Raw genomic sequence first — 17,920 nt, 5'->3', positions numbered from 1 at the left:
AGACAGTCCCATAGAGACAGAGCAAGAACAGAAAGTGGCATGTGTTATAGAGACAGCAGGGAAAGAGACAGTCCCATAGAGACAGAGCAAGAACAGAAAGTGGCATGTGTTATAGAGACAGCAGGGAAAGAGACAGTCCATAGAGGACAGAGCAAGAACAGAAAGTGGCATGTGTTATAGAGACAGCAGGGAAAGAGACAGTCCCATAGAGACAGAGCAAGAACAGAAAGTGGCATGTGTTATAGAGACAGCAGGGAAAGAGACAGTCCCATAGAGACAGAGCAAGAACAGAAAGTGGCATGTGTTATAGAGACAGCAGGGAAAGAGACAGTCCCATAGAGACAGAGCAAGAACAGAAAGTGGCATGTGTTATAGAGACAGCAGGGAAAGAGACAGTCCCATAGAGACAGAGCAAGAACAGAAAGTGGCATGTGTTATAGAGACAGCAGGGAAAGAGACAGTCCCATAGAGACAGAGCAAGAACAGAAAGTGGCTTGTGTTATAGAGACAGCAGGGAAAGAGACAGTCCCATAGAGACAGAGCAAGAACAGAAAGTGGCTTGTGTTATAGAGACAGGAAGGACAGCCATGAGACAGCAAAAGGTGAGACAGAGCAAGAACAGAAAGTGGCATGTGTTATAGAGACAGCAGGGAAAGAGACAGTCCCATAGAGACAGAGCAAGAACAGAAAGTGGCATGTGTTATAGAGACAGCAGGGAAAGAGACAGTCCCATAGAGACAGAGCAAGAACAGAAAGTGGCATGTGTTATAGAGACAGCAGGGAAAGAGACAGTCCCATAGAGACAGAGCAAGAACAGAAAGTGGCATGTGTTATAGAGACAGCAGGGAAGAGACAGTCCCATAAGACAAATAGTGCAAGAACAGAAAGTGGCATGTGTTATAGAGACAGCAGGGAAAGAGACAGTCCCATAGAGACAGAGCAAGAACAGAAAGTGGCATGTGTTATAGAGACAGCAGGGAAAGAGACAGTCCCATAGAGACAGAGCAAGAACAGAAAGTGGCATGTGTTATAGAGACAGCAGGGAAAGAGACAGTCCCATATAGACAGAGTAAGAACAGAAAGAGGCATGTGTTATAGAGACAGCAGGGAAAGAGACAGTCCCATATAGACAGAGTAAGAACAGAAAGTGGCATGTGTTATAGAGACAGCAGGGAAAGAGACAGTCCCATATAGACAAATAGTGCAAGAACAGAAAGTGGCATGTGTTATAGAGACAGCAGGGAAAGAGACAGGTCTATATAGACAGAGCAAGAACAGAAAGTGGCATGTATTATAGAGACAGTAGGCTCAGAGACAAGTCTATATAGACAATAAAAGCTGGGCTAGAGACAAGCCTGCAAATACATAGAGAGATAAGCATATATATATATATATATATATATATATATACATACATACATACATAAAGAGCAGGGCCAGAGATAGGCCTGTATATACATAAAGAGCAGGGCAGGAGACAGGCCTGTATATACATAAAGAGCAGGACAGGAGACAGGCCTATATGTAAGTGAATAGGGCCAGAGACTGCCATATGAATACATAGACAACATGGCTGATGACAGACAGGCATGTATACACATAGAGAGCTGGGCCACAAACAGGCCTCTATATAGCAGGATTAGGTCTGTATATACATAGAGAACAGGGCCATTAATAGACCTGTATATATACAGAGAACAGGGCCTGTGACAGGCATGTATACACATAGAGAGCAGGACCATGGATAGGCCTGTATATACACAGAGAGCAGGTTCCTAGACAGGCATATATACACGTAGAGAGCAGGGCCACAGACAGGCCTCTACATAGCAGGATTAGGTCTGTATACACATGGACAACAGGGCCTTGGATAGGCCTGTATATACACAGAGACAGATATGTATACACGTAGAGAGCAGGGCCAGAGACAGGCTAATACTGACATAAAGAGCAGGACCAGTGATATATCTTTATACACAAAGAGAGCAGGACCGTAGACAGGCCTGTGCATACCGTATATGCTGTATGTATATATATATATACAGACAGGCCTGTACATTTGGGAAAAATACATTTCCTTTTTGACATAAAGACTGCCATGATATACAGATTATTAAGTTGCCCTGTGAAGGTGGCCATACACAGGTTCAGCTTATCGGCCCATGTATGGGCACTAACGACGGGCCTGCCCGACTGATACCTGGCCTGAAATCGGTCAGATCTCGATCTGGCAGGTTTGAAAATCTAGTCGGATCGGGGACAGCATTGGCTCACTGAACCAACGGGTGCCTATACCCATTGTTCTAATTCAACCGAATTAGCCCAATATTGCCCACCTGTAGGTGGGGATATCGGGAGAAGATTGCCAAGCGAGCGGATCTTATTGTGTATGGCCACCCTTAGGCTGATGGTAAACAGGATATTTTGTTTCCTACGCTATATCTCCACTACCGCGAGCAGCAAAATATCTGAAAATACATTAGTACTAAAAGTCAGTATAAATAAACTCTAAAATACAGTGACAGGCAAATAAGGCACCATGTTGGGGATATATTTACATGCCCCCTTGCTATCTGGCGAGCCAAAGTGCCAGTGCTGGGTGCAATGGCTACACATAGTGCAAGCAATGCCACAGTATGCTATGTGAGTGTTCTACGTGAGTGTGCTACATGAGTGTACTATGTGAGTGTGCTACATGAGTGTGCTATGTGAGTGTACTATGTGAGTGTGCTATGTGAGTATGCTACATGAGTGTACTATGTGAGTATGCTACATGAGTGTACTATGTGAGTGTGCTACATGAGTGTACTATGTGAGTGTGCTACATGAGTGTACTATGTGAGTGTGCTACATGAGTGTGCTATGTGAGTATGCTACATGAGTGTACTATGTGAGTGTGCTACATGAGTGTACTATGTGAGTGTGCTACATGAGTGTGCTATGTGAGTGTGCTACATGAGTGTGCTATGTGAGTGTGCTACATGAGTGTGCTATGTGAGTGTGCTACATGAGTGTACTATGTGAGTGTGCTACATGAGTGTGCTATGTGAGTGTGCTACATGAGTGTGCTATGTGAGTGTGCTACATGAGTGTGCTATGTGAGTGTGCTATGTGAGTGTGCTACATGAGTGTGCTATGTGAGTGTGCTACATGAGTGTGCTATGTGAGTGTGCTACATGAGTGTACTATGTGAGTGTGCTACATGAGTGTGCTATGTGAGTGTGCTACATGAGTGTGCTATGTGAGTGTGCTACATGAGTGTGCTATGTGAGTGTGCTACATGAGTGTACTATGTGAGTGTGCTACATGAGTGTGCTATGTGAGTATGCTACATGAGTGTACTATGTGAGTGTGCTACATGAGTGTACTATGTGAGTGTGCTACATGAGTGTGCTATGTGAGTGTGCTACATGAGTGTGCTATGTGAGTGTGCTACATGAGTGTGCTATGTGAGTGTGCTACATGAGTGTGCTATGTACACGGAGCAGCCGCCGAGCGTAGGTCTCACAATGCAAGTCACAGCGAGACTGTTAGAGACATTATCCAGTCTGCTGAGAGTTGGGTGGGGAGGGAAAGGGGCCACAGAGAGAGGTGGCTGCCGGAAGCTGGAAGTCACAATAGCTGGAGGGCTAACAGTTGAAATGCTTTCATGAGAGAGGCACAGGGGGAGAGAGCCACGAGTGACAGTCACATGTTCCAGGCCACAGGTCACCCTTGCCAAAAAAAAAAAAAAAAAAAATATATATATATAAGGCAGAAGAGTGACTAAGCATGCTCAGGTTCAATTAAAGGGGAACTCCACCCAATCACTGTTTCCTCATTTCAAAATAACTACAACAGAAAGCAGTGTTTATCCCTTTTAGCTCCCCTGGTTATGGTACTTAAAATCATGTAGCTGCTCCTGTGAAATGGTTTCAGGAGTCAGAGCCGTTAAAGGTAAATGTTTAGTATGTTATAGAATGGCTGGTTCTTAGCAATTTTTCAGTCTGCCTTTATTCTCTATTTTTTATAGTTTTTGAATTATTAGCCTTACTCTTCTGACTCTTTTCAGCCTTCAAATGGGGGTCACTGACCCCGGCAGCCAAACAACTGTTGCTCCGTGAGGCTACAATTCAAAACCACTGCCTGGTTGCTAGGTTAAATCAGACCCTAGCAACCAGAGTGCCATTTATTATCCATTTACCCTAAAATCACACACCTTCCTTCTGACCAATCAGATTGCACCATTCCATCCTTATAGACCATAAACCCAAATCAAATTGCTGCTACTGCACTGAGGCCTTCGACTTTTATCACCTCTCAGTGGCCAAAGGGAGTTGTAGTTTAACAACAGCTGATTGGCCATCTGTTGGTAAATCCTACCTTATATAAGTAAAGAACCCCTAAAAATCTGTTTTGCCCTCAAGAAACAAGACACCCCCATGCTTCAGATTCTGAGCAACTTGTGAATTTTGTAAAATATATTTAGTGCTTTAAAAGTTATGTGTAAATGTAATTGCTACTGCAAGCAGCATTGGCTGAACTCCTGGTTGTTACTTTTGAAACAATGTTGCAAAGGTTGGTCTCCCCCAGCGAGTCAGGTCTGTCAGGCTGCTCCTTGTGTTACATTGTTTCAGTCAGAGCCCCCAGGGCAGGGAATAGAGAAGGACAGGCAAACACAACTTCTAATAGCAATTATACATACAAATAACTCAAAAACCATTGCAAATTTGTAATGAATGTATATTGCAAAGGGTTGGGTTGACTTGTCCTTTACGATTGAATTGAAAGTATCTTTCTCAACATAGAGGAAAAGAAGTTTCTATCCCCTCCCCCTCCAAGTGTTCAGACTGACAGTGAGCGAGAGCTTCAGGGCCACAGGGAACAAGGCCACCAGTCAGCCCATGAGAAAAGATGGGAAAATGCCTCTTTTATAGAAGTGAGCTACTGGGCGGAACAGAGATTTCCCACCGCCTCCCGAGTCCATATTGCTTATATTTTCCTTTCTTCGGGGTGTCCCCTCCCAGGGAAATGTGCTTGCGCTTTATTGGCAACGCTGCGTTATTGGGGTCTGTGGGGGCCCCTGGGGTCGCTAATTACCATGTGAGTCTCAGAAGCAGAGACAGCAGGAGACTGTGAGGCCGCAGCACGGCCGGGGCTGGGTGTCTCTTTCTGAGAAGCCAGAGAACACATCCTTTGTGTGTTGGGCTGACTCACTTCCTCTCTCATTGTTTAGATTGGGGAATGTTTGCAGAGCTGGCAATGTATACATGGCTGTACGCAGGATACAGGCCCTGGTAACTAGCCCTCGCCAGCAGAGCTGACAATCCAAAAGCCTGCATGTTAACATTCTTTTGGCTGCAGATATACAGGACTAAAAGGATACACAGCACATATATGCTGCTTGCTGCCCTCCAGCTGCAGAACAGAAGGTCGGTGGAGGCTGCAGGGAGTTGTAGATATATCTGATTTAACCAATTTACTGTAAAGTGAGAATGCACAGGGATCGGGGCACCTGGGGCCAACCTAACCTCAAGGGCCCCTGGGGCTAGCCAGAGTTGTCATCAGGGTGGCTCCTATGGGAGAGGTGTGTGGGAGAATACTTGGAGGGGGTGTTGGTTCCTGACTGCAGGAGTAAAAGCAACCAGGGTGATGGCAGACTCTGGTGGCATATCATGGGCATTAGGTGGCATCAAATCTTAAAAAAAACCAAAACCAAAAAAAAAACCCACTGGACCAGCCGGGGGCCCACCAGATATTTTGATTGTAAGCTCTATTGAGCAGGGCCCTCTCTACCTTCTGTATTGGACAATATTTGTATGTAATCTGTAAAGGTGGCCATACACGGGCCGATTCCAGCTGCAGATTTGGGTCCTTCAGATTGATTCTGCCGTGTATGGGCACCCCCGGCGGGCCTACCTGACCGATATCTGTCCGAAAATTGGCCAGATGTTGATCAGGCAGGTTTAATTTTGCTGTCGGAGATCACATGGGCTCGTTGATACGGCCCTAAATCCAATGGCCTGTATACCCGCCATTTTAATCTGATTGTTTGGCCCTAGTGTCAAATGAGCAAATTAGTCCAAAATCACCAACTGTGGGTGGGCATATCGGGAGGCGATCCGCTTATCTGGCAACCTCGGCAAATGATCGGATTGCACCGTGTATGGACACCTCCAGTCTTGTAGGGGGAAGGCACAGATTAGGGGTTCTCAGGCCATAAGGTGAGTAACTGAAAGTGAATTGCACTGAGCAGGGCCTCTCTGTATGTAACCTGTATATTCAATGAATACACCAGGGGTCTGCAGGTGCCTAGGGCACAGTTTGAGGGGGAGGTGCAATTTGGGGGGGAATGGCGTAGTTCCTACTGCTTTCTCCATGCCCTCTCTGCATGGGAGGGGTTGGTCAGGTCTGGCAGCGTGTGGCTTCAAACATGGAGGCCCTTGGGGGCGGAGGTTTGCTTCAAGTGGCCTGGGGCCTCAGTATCTCTTGGTCGGGGTCTGTTTCACACACCTATTACACAGCACTGCAAAAAAAAAAGTAAAGTTGGTGCTTTATAAATATGAGTTGTTGATAATAATAACAAACAATATAGCTGTGAGTGCTAGGAGGATGGTGTCTGTCAGTGCAGAGAGAGGGAGGAGCAGAGTGGATCAGCTGTGTCTCTGGCTGCATTTATAAGCTTGTGTGGCATTAGCCCTAGGGCACTTGGCTGTTTCAAGCTGCGTTCTACCTACGCTTGGCAGTTGCATACACCCGAGTGAGTACAACCCCATCCGGAACAATGGGGTGCGTTTGCCCTGTGTAGAGATCCACCGCGGGGTGAAACACCATGTGTAAGAGTCCTTAGTGCTGTTTTTAGAAATAAAGGACAGCTGGAAACTGTGACCGTTTCCCCTTTAATAATTAAAAGCAGCACAATTGTAAAAGATGGAGAAAGTCAGACTGCTGGTAGAGAAATAGCCCCAGGCATATATTTAGCATGCCTCACACTAGTCCATTCCCCCCCATAGACAAACTAGAGTAGAAATATTTGTAAGAAATACACAGTAAAAATTCTCATCCTGCACAACAGCAATTCAAAGGCCCTACAATGTAGCCAAACCTTCTTGCAGAACTGTATTGAGTAGAGGGAATACCTATGCCCAGGGTCTAGGGTTGCCACCTATTATAAAGTTAATTACCAGTATGGGGGGGCCAATGATGTGGGGGGGCAGGACCATGGCCTGAAGTGGCAGGCTGTACAATTGGAAGGGCCAAAGTAAATTTAAACAGGCATTGGGGTGGGGCAGGGGGGAAGGTGTCACACATTGCTGGTAAATATGGAATAGCAGCCCCAGTCTTGGCAAGTATTTTATGGGCTAAGCAGGTAAGATGCCAGGGCAGCCATCAGGGGGTATTGGGGTGGACTGGTGTCAGGGGCCTGGTCATATTTTGATCTGGGGGGGTGGATAGGCAACACCTTTTTTAAATCATTATTATTACAAAAGATGTACTATCTGTTATAAAATATAAAGATATTAGAAATCATAATTAAATTCCTGTATAACTCAGCCTGCAGCCTTGTGCCTTTATATGGGCACAGAACCCCTCAGTGACTGCTAATATCCTTATCATTTACAGTAGGGGGTACATTATCCCTTATAATACATGAGTGATACTCAGAGTTCCCTGTATAACTCAGCCTGCAGCCTTGTGCCTTTATATGGGGGGCACAGAACCCCTCAGTGACTGCTAATATCCTTATCATTTACAGTAGGGGGTACATTATCCCTTATAATACATGAGTGATACTCAGAGTTCCCTGTATAACTCAGCCTGCAGCCTTGTGCCTTTATATGGGCACAGAACCCCTCAGTGACTGCTAATATCCTTATCATTTACAGTAGGGGGTACATTATCCCTTATAATACATGAGTGATACTCAGAGTTCCCTGTATAACTCAGCCTACAGCCTTGTGCCTTTATATGGGCACAGAACCCCTCAGTGACTGCTAATATCCTTATCATTTACAGTAGGGGGTACATTATCCCTTATAATACATGAGTGATACTCAGAGTTCCCTGTATAACTCAGCCTGCAGCCTTGTGCCTTTATATGGGGGGGCACAGAACCCCTCAGTGACTGCTAATATCCTTATCATTTACAGTAGGGGGTACATTATCCCTTATAATACATGAGTGATACTCAGAGTTCCCTGTATAACTCAGCCTGCAGCCTTGTGCCTTTATATGGGCACAGAACCCCTCAGTGACTGCTAATATCCTTATCATTTACAGTAGGGGGTACATTATCCCTTATAATACATGAGTGATATTCCCTGAGCCTGAGCTCCAGCCCAGGGATCAATCAGTGCTAGGGAAGTAACCAGTTCATGGAACCCAGACACAGCAGCTGAAGAAGTAGAAGCAGTGCAGATTTAACCACCAGTATGGCAGCAGCAGGCACATGGGATCTTTTAATTTATGTCTGTTCTGATGGGCTGTGTCAGTTGGGGAAACAGTGCAGAGCTGTTTGGTAGGCCCTCTAGTGGCCAATACCAGATCCTACATGTTTATAGACTACAACACGTGGCAGCTCAGTATCTGGTTAAAAGAAGGAAGGAGCGGGGTTTCTGTAGAACTAGAACTGCTAAATCCACAGAATGTGATGCTGAAACCATTACACATCTGACTGAGGACACAAAGCCGCAGTACAGGAGACAAGATACTGGCGCTTTCTATCTGACTGCATACTCTTAGCCTATAATGTATCTTTCCACAACAACCTTCCCTGTTTATTACAATCATTAACATTTACTTTATTTTCCTATACATATATATATATATATATATATATATATATATGTGTGTGTGTGTGTGTGTTCAGCAAAATCTAGAGGTAAAATGTATTCTGCACAGGGATCCTGTGAATCCTGATGCCATCTTTGCTTCTCAAGGTAAGCTCATCCACAGACTCCTAAGGGCGAAGACACATGTAGCGATTAATTGCCGCAACATTTTTAAAAAGTCAGTTGCGGCGGCTAATGACTGTGACTTTCGCTGTGCAAATTAGTCACTGCAACTTTTTAAAGTCGCAGCTACTAATTGCCACGTATCTTACCCCTAACAGTGCCCCTGGTGGCTCTCAGTGGCAGACTCACTATTGCCTAAACCTTTAGTAAGAAAACAGATCTCCTATGAGGCTCTAATTGTATTGCTATTTGTAATTTTAAGACTTCTCTTTCTATTCAGGCCCTCTCCCATTTATCTTCCAGTCTGTCATTTAAACCACTGCCTGGTTGTCATGGTAAATTGGACCCCAGCAATCAGATACCTGATGAAATTCCAAGCTGGGGAGCTGCCCAGCACAATCAAATGAACTCATTCAAAAACCACAGAAAATAAAAAATTACATCCACTTGCAAATTGTGTCAGAATAGCGCTGTGTGGTTAAACTACAACTCTCATCATGCCCTGACACCAGAATGCTGCAATAGGAGCTGGCACACTTCCCATTAGCTATCCCTGACTGAAGGGGCTAAGACTAAAGAGTAGGGGACACTGTTAGAGTAAGGAGGTGCCCCATAACTCGCACATTATTTAGATGTGGCCACTGTGTTCTGCAACAGAAATGACCCCAATAGCCATCTAAATCCACTCCTCCATTACCAGGGCAGTGGGGTTACAGTGTTGGTGGGGAGGGTACGTGTTGGTGGGGGAGGGTACGTGTTGGTGGGGAGGGTACGTGCCGGTGGGGAGGGTACGTGCCGGTGGGGAGGGTACGTGCCGGTGGGGAGGGTACGTGCCGGTGGGGAGGGTACGTGTTGGTGGGGAAGGTACGTGTTGGTGGGTACGGTAGGCCATACAGTGTGTGTATCATCAGACCCTTGCACACAAGTGCATGCTATCTATAGGTTATTTTCTGCTCTGTGCATACATACCCCTGCAGTGCCCACACTGACTTGCCACCTCTATGAGTAACCAGTCACCTTCCTATAAGTAAAACAATCATTTTAGTAAGATGACAGATCTAGAACTGCAGTTAGAGAATGTACCAGCAGAGGGAGCCAACACTCAATAGCAGCAGCCTTGTCTTGTTCCTGAACTCACCAAATCTATAACTGAGTGATATTCAGACATTATGCCTCCAGCCCCCAGCATGCCCACTGCCTAGCTAATGCTATATGTTTGGGATTTATTCCAACAGTTGGATGTAGAAACATGGATCCTATGAATCTGGTCCCAGCACTGTGACAGGTGCAGTTCAGCCGCCGCAATGATTTTCTCTCTACATGACCAAATGCCCCATCAGTGGCTTATTATTCCTGCACCCAAACTTTGGCTTAAGGGTTCTCACTTTGTTGCTATGACCCTTACCCATATTGATAGAGATATGTGGCCCAACCAATAGTAATGTCAAATAATATGAAGTTAAGTTTAATTAGTAATGTGTTACTCCTGCCAAGCCATTCTGCACTACATACAGCCTGCAAAACTTACCATCGTACCCCTAGACACACAAGTGAGTGGGCACTTGTATTAGTAGTTTTATGCTGCTAAGTTGGTAAGCAGTAGCCTAAAACTTCCCACAACTGTTACTTATTCCCTATTTGCACACAGCGGCCCTATGGCAGGAGTTACAGCCTGCCAAACCCTGGCACCCAGTTCCAGCACACATGCTGTGGGCACAGTAGTGTAATTAAACCCCTATGTGCCCTAGGTGGAAAATGTATACCATGCCCCCCCCCCCTTACCATGCTTTCATTGGTGTAACAACAGCATGCCTCCACCACCAAAAAATCTTTAGAGGGGCCAGTGTGCATGGTAGCCCCCTACCCAGGGCTCCCTCCAACCCTCTTGCGTCTCCCATTCCCAAGCTGCTTGCACTGGGGTAGGAAAGATAGTGGCTGGGGAGGGGGGATGTCTAAAAACTACAGAGGAACCAGACCCTGTAGTCCAGGCCCCTTGTCACCCAGGCCCCCCTATGACCGCAGGGTCTGCTTCCTCTATACACCACTCCATGCTTCATAGCATACGGCTCTATCCCCAGTGGCTCCCAAGATAGGTGGGCCCTAGTGCAGACACACTACTAGTCTCCCAGTACTTCCACCACCTTCCCCCACTTTAACCATGAGAGTGATGGAAAGGGCTGACCAAATGACCCCCCCCCCCCTGAGTCAAAAGGGGGTAAGGGAGAGAAGCTTTCTTCTTGCCAAGGCTCCTACATTTTTAAGTAGAATTTTGATGGTGGTCTCCGGCCTCAGCTCCCACACTGTGGTACATAAGCTTTACACAGTACCACAAGAGTGGCGGCACAGAGACAGGGAGCTCTGGGGGAGTTAGCCAGGGTGCATGGGGAGTTAGCCAGGGGGCATGGGGAGTTAGCCAGGGGGCATGGGGAGTTAGCCAGGGGGCATGGGGAGTTAGCCAGGGGGCATGGGGAGTTAGCCAGGGGGCATGGGGAGTTAGCCAGGGGGCATGGGGAGTTAGCCAGGGGGCATGGGGAGTTAGCCAGGGGGCATGGGGAGTTGGCCAGGGGGCATGGGGAGTTAGCCAGGGTGCATGGGGAGTTAGCCAGGGTGTTAGTAGTACAACCCCAGGCACAAATACTAACTGGCCCACAATGCATGCTGTACTCTCACCCATCAGTGGCTTTTTTCTCTCTAGAAGCCATAAAAGATGAGAGATCTCAAAGAGCTCTACAATTGTTGTTGAACTGCAACTCCCAAATCCCACTGAAATTTCAAGGTTGTTGTTGTATGTTTAGAGTTGTAGTTTAACAACCCTGCATTACGCAAAGCTACCCTCTCACTACTGCCATCTTTTTCTAAATCCTTTCTGGCTCTATAAGCACCCACACAAGGTCACTGCAGTGCTTTCACTGTCTGTCCTCTCATACCCCGCTATGGGGGGTCCCCGTTCCCCAATACCCCGCTATGGGGGGCTCCCCAATACCCAATTGATCGTCTGCGCTTCCAGTCAATCGCATCAGCGGGACTCCCTTCCCTGTGCCCTTCAGTGGATTCGCCCTCTGCCTGGGATTTAAACATGTGCTCCCGAGTGAGGGGAGGTGGTTGTCAGGGCGACCGTAACACCGCCCCTTCACCGCATTGGGCAGCGGCGGGTGAGAAGGCGGGGCCGTGCGACGCTGGAGTGACGTCACGCCGCGTTCTGCAGCTGCTGGGAGAGCGGAGCGGGTACGGGAGCGGAGAGGGCCGGGTAAGGGAGCGGAGAGGGCCGGGTAAGGGAGCGGAGAGGGCCGGGTAAGGGACGTGTGAGAGCCGCCTCGGCTGGGCCTGTGGGGCGGATCGTTAGGGGGCGGCCTGGGTTACTCGGCACTACAGCGGGCAGGCTCTCGGTGTAAATGTCAGGCAGGGTGACAGGCTCCTGTGTATGGGATCCCAGGGGGAGGAGTCATTACGGGAGGGGAATATTCCCAATGCCAGGGGGGGTAGGTGCTGCCAGTGTAAATGCCAGTGTAAAGGTGACAGGCATATGGGTAAGGGGGGGCAGTCTGGGAGGGGACTAGTGCCAGTGTAAATGCCACTGCAAAGGGGGGTACTGTGCCAGTGTAAGGGTGACAGGCATATGGGTAAGGGGGGGTAGTATGGGAGGGGACTAGTGCCAGTGTAAATGCCACTGCAGGGGGGTACTGTGCCAGTGTAAGGGTGACAGGCATATGGGTAAGGGGGGTAGTATGGGAGGGGACTAGTGCCAGTGTAAATGCCACTGCAGGGGGTACTGTGCCAGTGTAAGGGTGACAGGCATATGGGTAAGGGGGGGCAGTCTGGGAGGGGACTAGTGCCAGTGTAAATGCCACTGCAGGGGGGTACTGTGCCAGTGTAAGGGTGACAGGCATATGGGTAAGGGGGGGGTAGTATGGGAGGGGACTAGTGCCAGTGTAAATGCCACTGCAGGGGGGTACTGTGCCAGTGTAAGGGTGACAGGCATATGGGTAAGGGGGGGCAGTCTGGGAGGGAACTAGTGCCAGTGTTAATGCCACTGCAGGGGTACTGTGCCAGTGTAAGGGTGACAGGCATATGGGTAAGGGGAGGGCAGTCTGGGAGGGGACTAGTGCCAGTGTAAATGCCACTGCAGGGGGGGTACTGTGCCAATGCAAGGGTGACAGGCATATGGTAAGGGGGGTAGTATGGGAGGGACTAGTGCCAGTGTAAATGCCACTGCAGGGGGGTACTGTGCCAGTGTAAGGGTGACAGGCATATGGGTAAGGGGGGGAGTATGGGAGGGGACTAGTGCCAGTGTAAATGCCACTGCAGGGGGTACTGTGCCAGTGCAAGGGTGACAGGCATATGGGTAAGGGGGGGCAGTCTGGGAGGGGACTAGTGCCTGTGTAAATACCACTGCAGGGGGGGTACTGTGCCAGTGTAAGGGTGACAGGCATATGGGTAAGGGGGGGCAGTCTGGGAGGGGACTAGTGCCAGTGTAAATGCCACTGCAGGGGGGGTACTGTGCCAGTGTAAGGGTGACAGGCATATGGGTAAGGAGGGTAGTATGGGAGGGGACTAGTGCCAGTGTAAATGCCACTGCAGGGGGTACTGTGCCAGTGTAAGGGTGACAGGCATATGGGTAAGGAGGGGTAGTATGGGAGGGGACTAGTGCCAGTGTGAATGCCACTGCAGGGGGTACTGTGCCAGTGTAAGGGTGACAGGCATATGGGTAAGGGGGGGTAGTATGGGAGGGGACTAGTGCCAGTGTAAATGCCACTGCAGGGGGGGTACTGTGCCAGTGTAAGGGTGACAGGCATATGGGTAAGGGGGGTAGTATGGGAGGGGACTAGTGCCAGTGTAAATACCAGTGCAGGGGGGGTACTGTGCCAGTGTAAGGGGGGGTAGTATGGGAGGGGACTAGTGCCAGTGTAAATACCAGTGCAGGGGGTACTGTGCCAGTGTAAGGGTGACAGGCATATGGGTAAGGGGGGGTAGTATGGGAGGGGACTAGTGCCAGTGTAAATACCAGTGCAGGGGGTAGTGTCCCATAAGTGTATATACCAGTGCAGGGGTGAGCAGTTATTGTGTATAATATTGGGGAGGGGGGTACAGTAAGTACCAGTGTACATGCCAGTGCAGGGGTGAGTGGTTACTGTGTATAATATTGGGGAGGGGGGTACAGTAAGTACCAGTGTACATGCCAGTGCAGGGGTGAGTGGTTATTGTGTATATTATTGGGGAGGGGGGGTACAGTAAGTACCAGTGTACATGCCAGTGCAGGGGTGAGCGGTTATTGTGTATATTATTGGGGAGGGGGGGTACAGTAAGTACCAGTGTACATGCCAGTGCAGGGGTGAGTGGTTATTGTGTATAATATTGGGGGGAGGGGGTACAGTAAGTACCAGTGTACATGCCAGTGCAGGGGTGAGCGGTTATTGTGTATATTATTGGGGAGGGGGGGTACAGTAAGTACCAGTGTGCATGCCAGTGCAGGGGTGAGCGGTTATTGTGTATATTATTGGGGAGGGGGGGTACAGTAAGTACCAGTGTACATGCCAGTGCAGGGGTGAGTGGTTATTGTGTATAATATTGGGGGGAGGGGGGTACAGTAAGTACCAGTGGTACATGCCAGTGCAGGGATGAGCGGTTATTGTGTATAATACTGTGGGGAGGGGGGTACAGTAAGTACCAGTGTACATGCCAGTGCAGGGGTGAGCGGTTATTGTGTATAATATTGGGGGGAGGGGGGTACAGTAAGTACCAGTGTACATGCCAGTGCAGGGGTGAGCGGTTATTGTGTATAATACTGGGGGGAGGGGGGTACAGTAAGTACCAGTCTACATGCCAGTGCAGGGGTGAGCGGTTATTGTGTATAATATTGGGGGGAGGGGGGTACAGTAAGTACCAGTGTACATGCCAGTGCAGGGGTGGCAGGCTGTAGTGCATAGGATTGGGGGGGTCAGTATGGCAGGGGAATCATGGGATGTTTCTGGTAGAGGGGAACATTATTATGAGCCTTTTCCTTTAGTTGGTAAGTACCATGGAGTTTTGCAGGGATTATTTTGTGTAAGGAGAATCCTATATTTTCTCATTGCAGTGACTGGCAGGAGGGGAGATGGCAAGCTGGCATTAGAGTTGGGCATTCCCTGTTGGAACAAAGGACATTGAAGATGGGGGCACTGACAAGTCGGCAGCATGCTGGAGTGGAAGAGGTGGACATGCCGTGTAATTCCCTCTACAGATACCCACCCAAGTCTGGTGAGTGGCTTACTAGCCAAGGCAGCGGGGCGTTGAGCCACTGTGTGCCATACATTGGCTTTTTATGCATAACATGTAATGTTTGGCAATATGTGTAGCTGTATATTGCCTTCTCGTGCCAAGCTGTGTGTGATGTAAGCCATGTATGCACTATACTGTGGGTACTAGCCCAATGCCAGGGACATGTGCCAAGCTGTGTGTGATGTAAGCCATGTATGCACTATACTGTGGGTACTAGCCCAATGCCAGGGACATGTGCCAAGCTGTGAGTGATGTAAGCCATGTATGCACTATACTGTGGGTACTAGCCCAATGCCAGGGACATGTGCCAAGCTGTGTGTGATGTAAGCCATGTATGCACTATACTGTGGGTACTAGCCCAATTCCAGGGACATGTGCCAAGCTGTGAGTGATGTAAGCCATGTATGCACTATACTGTGGGGTACTAGCCCAATGCCAGGGACATGTGCCAAGCTGTGAGTGATGTAAGCCATGTATGCACTATACTGTGTGTACTAGCCCAATGCCAGGGACATGTGCCAAGCTGTGAGTGATGTAAGCCATGTATGCACTATACTGTGGGTACTAGCCCAATGCCAGGGACATGTGCCAAGCTGTGTGTGATGTAAGCCATGTATGCACTATACTGTGGGTACTAGCCCAATGCCAGGGACATGTGCCAAGCTGTGAGTGATGTAAGCCATGTATGCACTATACTGTGGGTACTAGCCCAATGCCAGGGACATGTGCCAAGCTGTGAGTGATGTAAGCCATGTATGCACTATACTGTGGGTACTAGCCCAATGCCAGGGACATGTGCCAAGCTGTGAGTGATGTAAGCCATGTATGCACTATACTGTGTGTACTAGCCCAATGCCAGGGACATGTGCCAAGCTGTGAGTGATGTAAGCCATGTATGCACTATACTGTCGGTACTAGCCCAATGCCAGGGACATGTGCCAAGCTGTGTGTGATGTAAGCCATGTATGCACTATACTGTGGGTACTAGCCCAATGCCATGGACATGTGCCAAGCTGTGAGTGATGTAAGCCATGTATGCACTATACTGTGGGTACTAGCCCAATGCCAGCCACATGTGCCAAGCTGTGTGTGATGTAAGCCATGTATGCACTATACTGTGTGTACTAGCCCAATGCCAGGGACATGTGCCAAGCTATGTGTGATGTAAGCCATGTATGCACTATACTGTGTGTACTAGCCCAATGCCAGGGACATGTGACAAGCTGTGTGTGATGTAAGCCATGTATGCACTATACTGTGTGTACTAGCCCAATGCCAGGGACATATGACAAGCTGTGAGTGATGTAAGCCATGTATGCACTATACTGTGTGTACTAGCCCAATGCCAGGGACATGTGCCAAGCTGTGAGTGATGTAAGCCATGTATGCACTATACTGTGTGTACTAGCCCAATGCCAGGGACATGTGCCAAGCTGTGAGTGATGTAAGCCATGTATGCACTATACTGTGTGTACTAGCCCAATGCCAGGGACATGTGACAAGCTGTGAGTGATGTAAGCCATGTATGCACTATACTGTCGGTACTAGCCCAATGCCAGGGACATGTGCCAAGCTGTGAGTGATGTAAGCCATGTATGCACTATACTGTGGGTACTAGCCCAATGCCAGGGACATGTGCCAAGCTGTGTGTGATGTAAGCCATGTATGCACTATACTGTGGGTACTAGCCCAATGCCAGGGACATGTGACAAGCTGTGTGTGATGTAAGCCATGTATGCACTATACTGTGGGTACTAGCCCAATGCCAGGGACATGTGCCAAGCTGTGAGTGATGTAAGCCATGTATGCACTATACTGTGGGTACTAGCCCAATGCCAGGGACATGTGACAAGCTGTGTGTGATGTAAGCCATGTATGCACTATACTGTGGGTACTAGCCCAATGCCCATTTCTTGTTTCCACAACAATTATTATTTTTTACCCAATATAATGTATTAGTAATGCCCCTGCCCCAGTCCGTACCACATACACAAGGGTGGGCTGCATTAGTAGCCAGTATGGAGTGCAGGAGGGAACCCACACAGACACGGGCACAGCTCTTTGGTCAGAATCAGACTCAGGACCCCAGAGATGCCTGGCAGCACCATGGCACCCAGTGTAGGCATTCTGTGCTGTGTGCCACAATCTGTTTGTATGGGTGCCAGACTCTACTAATGGGTGCCATGCTGGGTATAGGGTCTGTGCCTTTAGCTGAGTGGGCACCTCACCCAAACTAATGAATAGGGTGCAATTGCTGAAGAATGAGATGGGCAGCTGACTACTCGGATCCCTCTCGCTCCCATTGAGCCTATGGAAGCTTTATGTGGCAGGATTTCCCTAATAATAACACTGGCATCGAGCATCATTTTTACCAGCCAGGTGGCCCCCCTACAGATAAATGTGTCTCTGGATAGATGTATAATTGCTTCAATATTGTGTGTGGCTACTGTCCTGCATGTGTGCCGAATGGTGAGAATGGGGTGCTGGTACCCCTCTCTTCCTCGATTGGCTCATGAACCGACTGTTGAGCGCAGGAGCTGATTGGTGAGAGGAGGGGTAACTAGGGAAGCACCAGCCCTAAATACAGCCTGGCATGGCGGTTTGTTTAGGGAATAATGTAGCCCCTGTTGTAAAATATAAGGATATTATAAGTCACCAAAGAGTTCCATGGCCAGAAAGGAACAGGGCATTGAAACACCTAGGTGAGCTAATATCCTCGGCATAGGTACTGT

The 17,920-nt window shown here is 48.4% G+C and overlaps 1 protein-coding gene and 1 long non-coding RNA gene across 7 annotated transcripts in view; one reads left to right on the top strand and one right to left on the bottom strand.

The window, feature by feature from the left end:
* Window positions 1-5,891: 5,891 nt before the first annotated feature.
* On the bottom strand, window positions 5,892-11,995 carry LOC116408019. The gene is made up of 3 exons (XR_004220673.1): window positions 11,917-11,995; window positions 9,903-9,954; window positions 5,892-6,505 (listed from the first exon to the last, which is right to left on the bottom strand). It is a non-coding gene; the product is annotated as an uncharacterized LOC116408019 (long non-coding RNA).
* Window positions 11,996-12,061: 66 nt separating this feature from the next.
* Window positions 12,062-17,920, top strand: part of rnf157 (ring finger protein 157) — a 32,911-nt gene continuing 27,052 nt past the window's right edge. For 2 of the 6 annotated variants that reach the window (XR_001168815.3, XM_012952552.3), the window contains exons 1-2: window positions 12,062-12,158; window positions 15,007-15,167. Coding sequence is in view for 5 of the 6 variants with exons in the window: in XM_012952552.3 (XP_012808006.1) it covers window positions 15,080-15,167 (88 nt within the window). In the remaining variant the exon portion in view is untranslated. Of the gene's footprint in view, window positions 12,181-12,202; window positions 12,225-15,006; window positions 15,168-17,920 lie in introns of those variants that run through there. The other 4 variants (XM_012952551.3, XM_012952553.3, NM_001078880.1 and 1 more) reach the window with 4 other exon arrangements.

This window comes from Xenopus tropicalis, chromosome 10 (genome assembly GCF_000004195.4).
Source record: "Xenopus tropicalis strain Nigerian chromosome 10, UCB_Xtro_10.0, whole genome shotgun sequence".
NCBI lineage: Eukaryota > Metazoa > Chordata > Amphibia > Anura > Pipidae > Xenopus > Xenopus tropicalis.
This window is presented reverse-complemented; position numbering and strand designations above follow the sequence as displayed.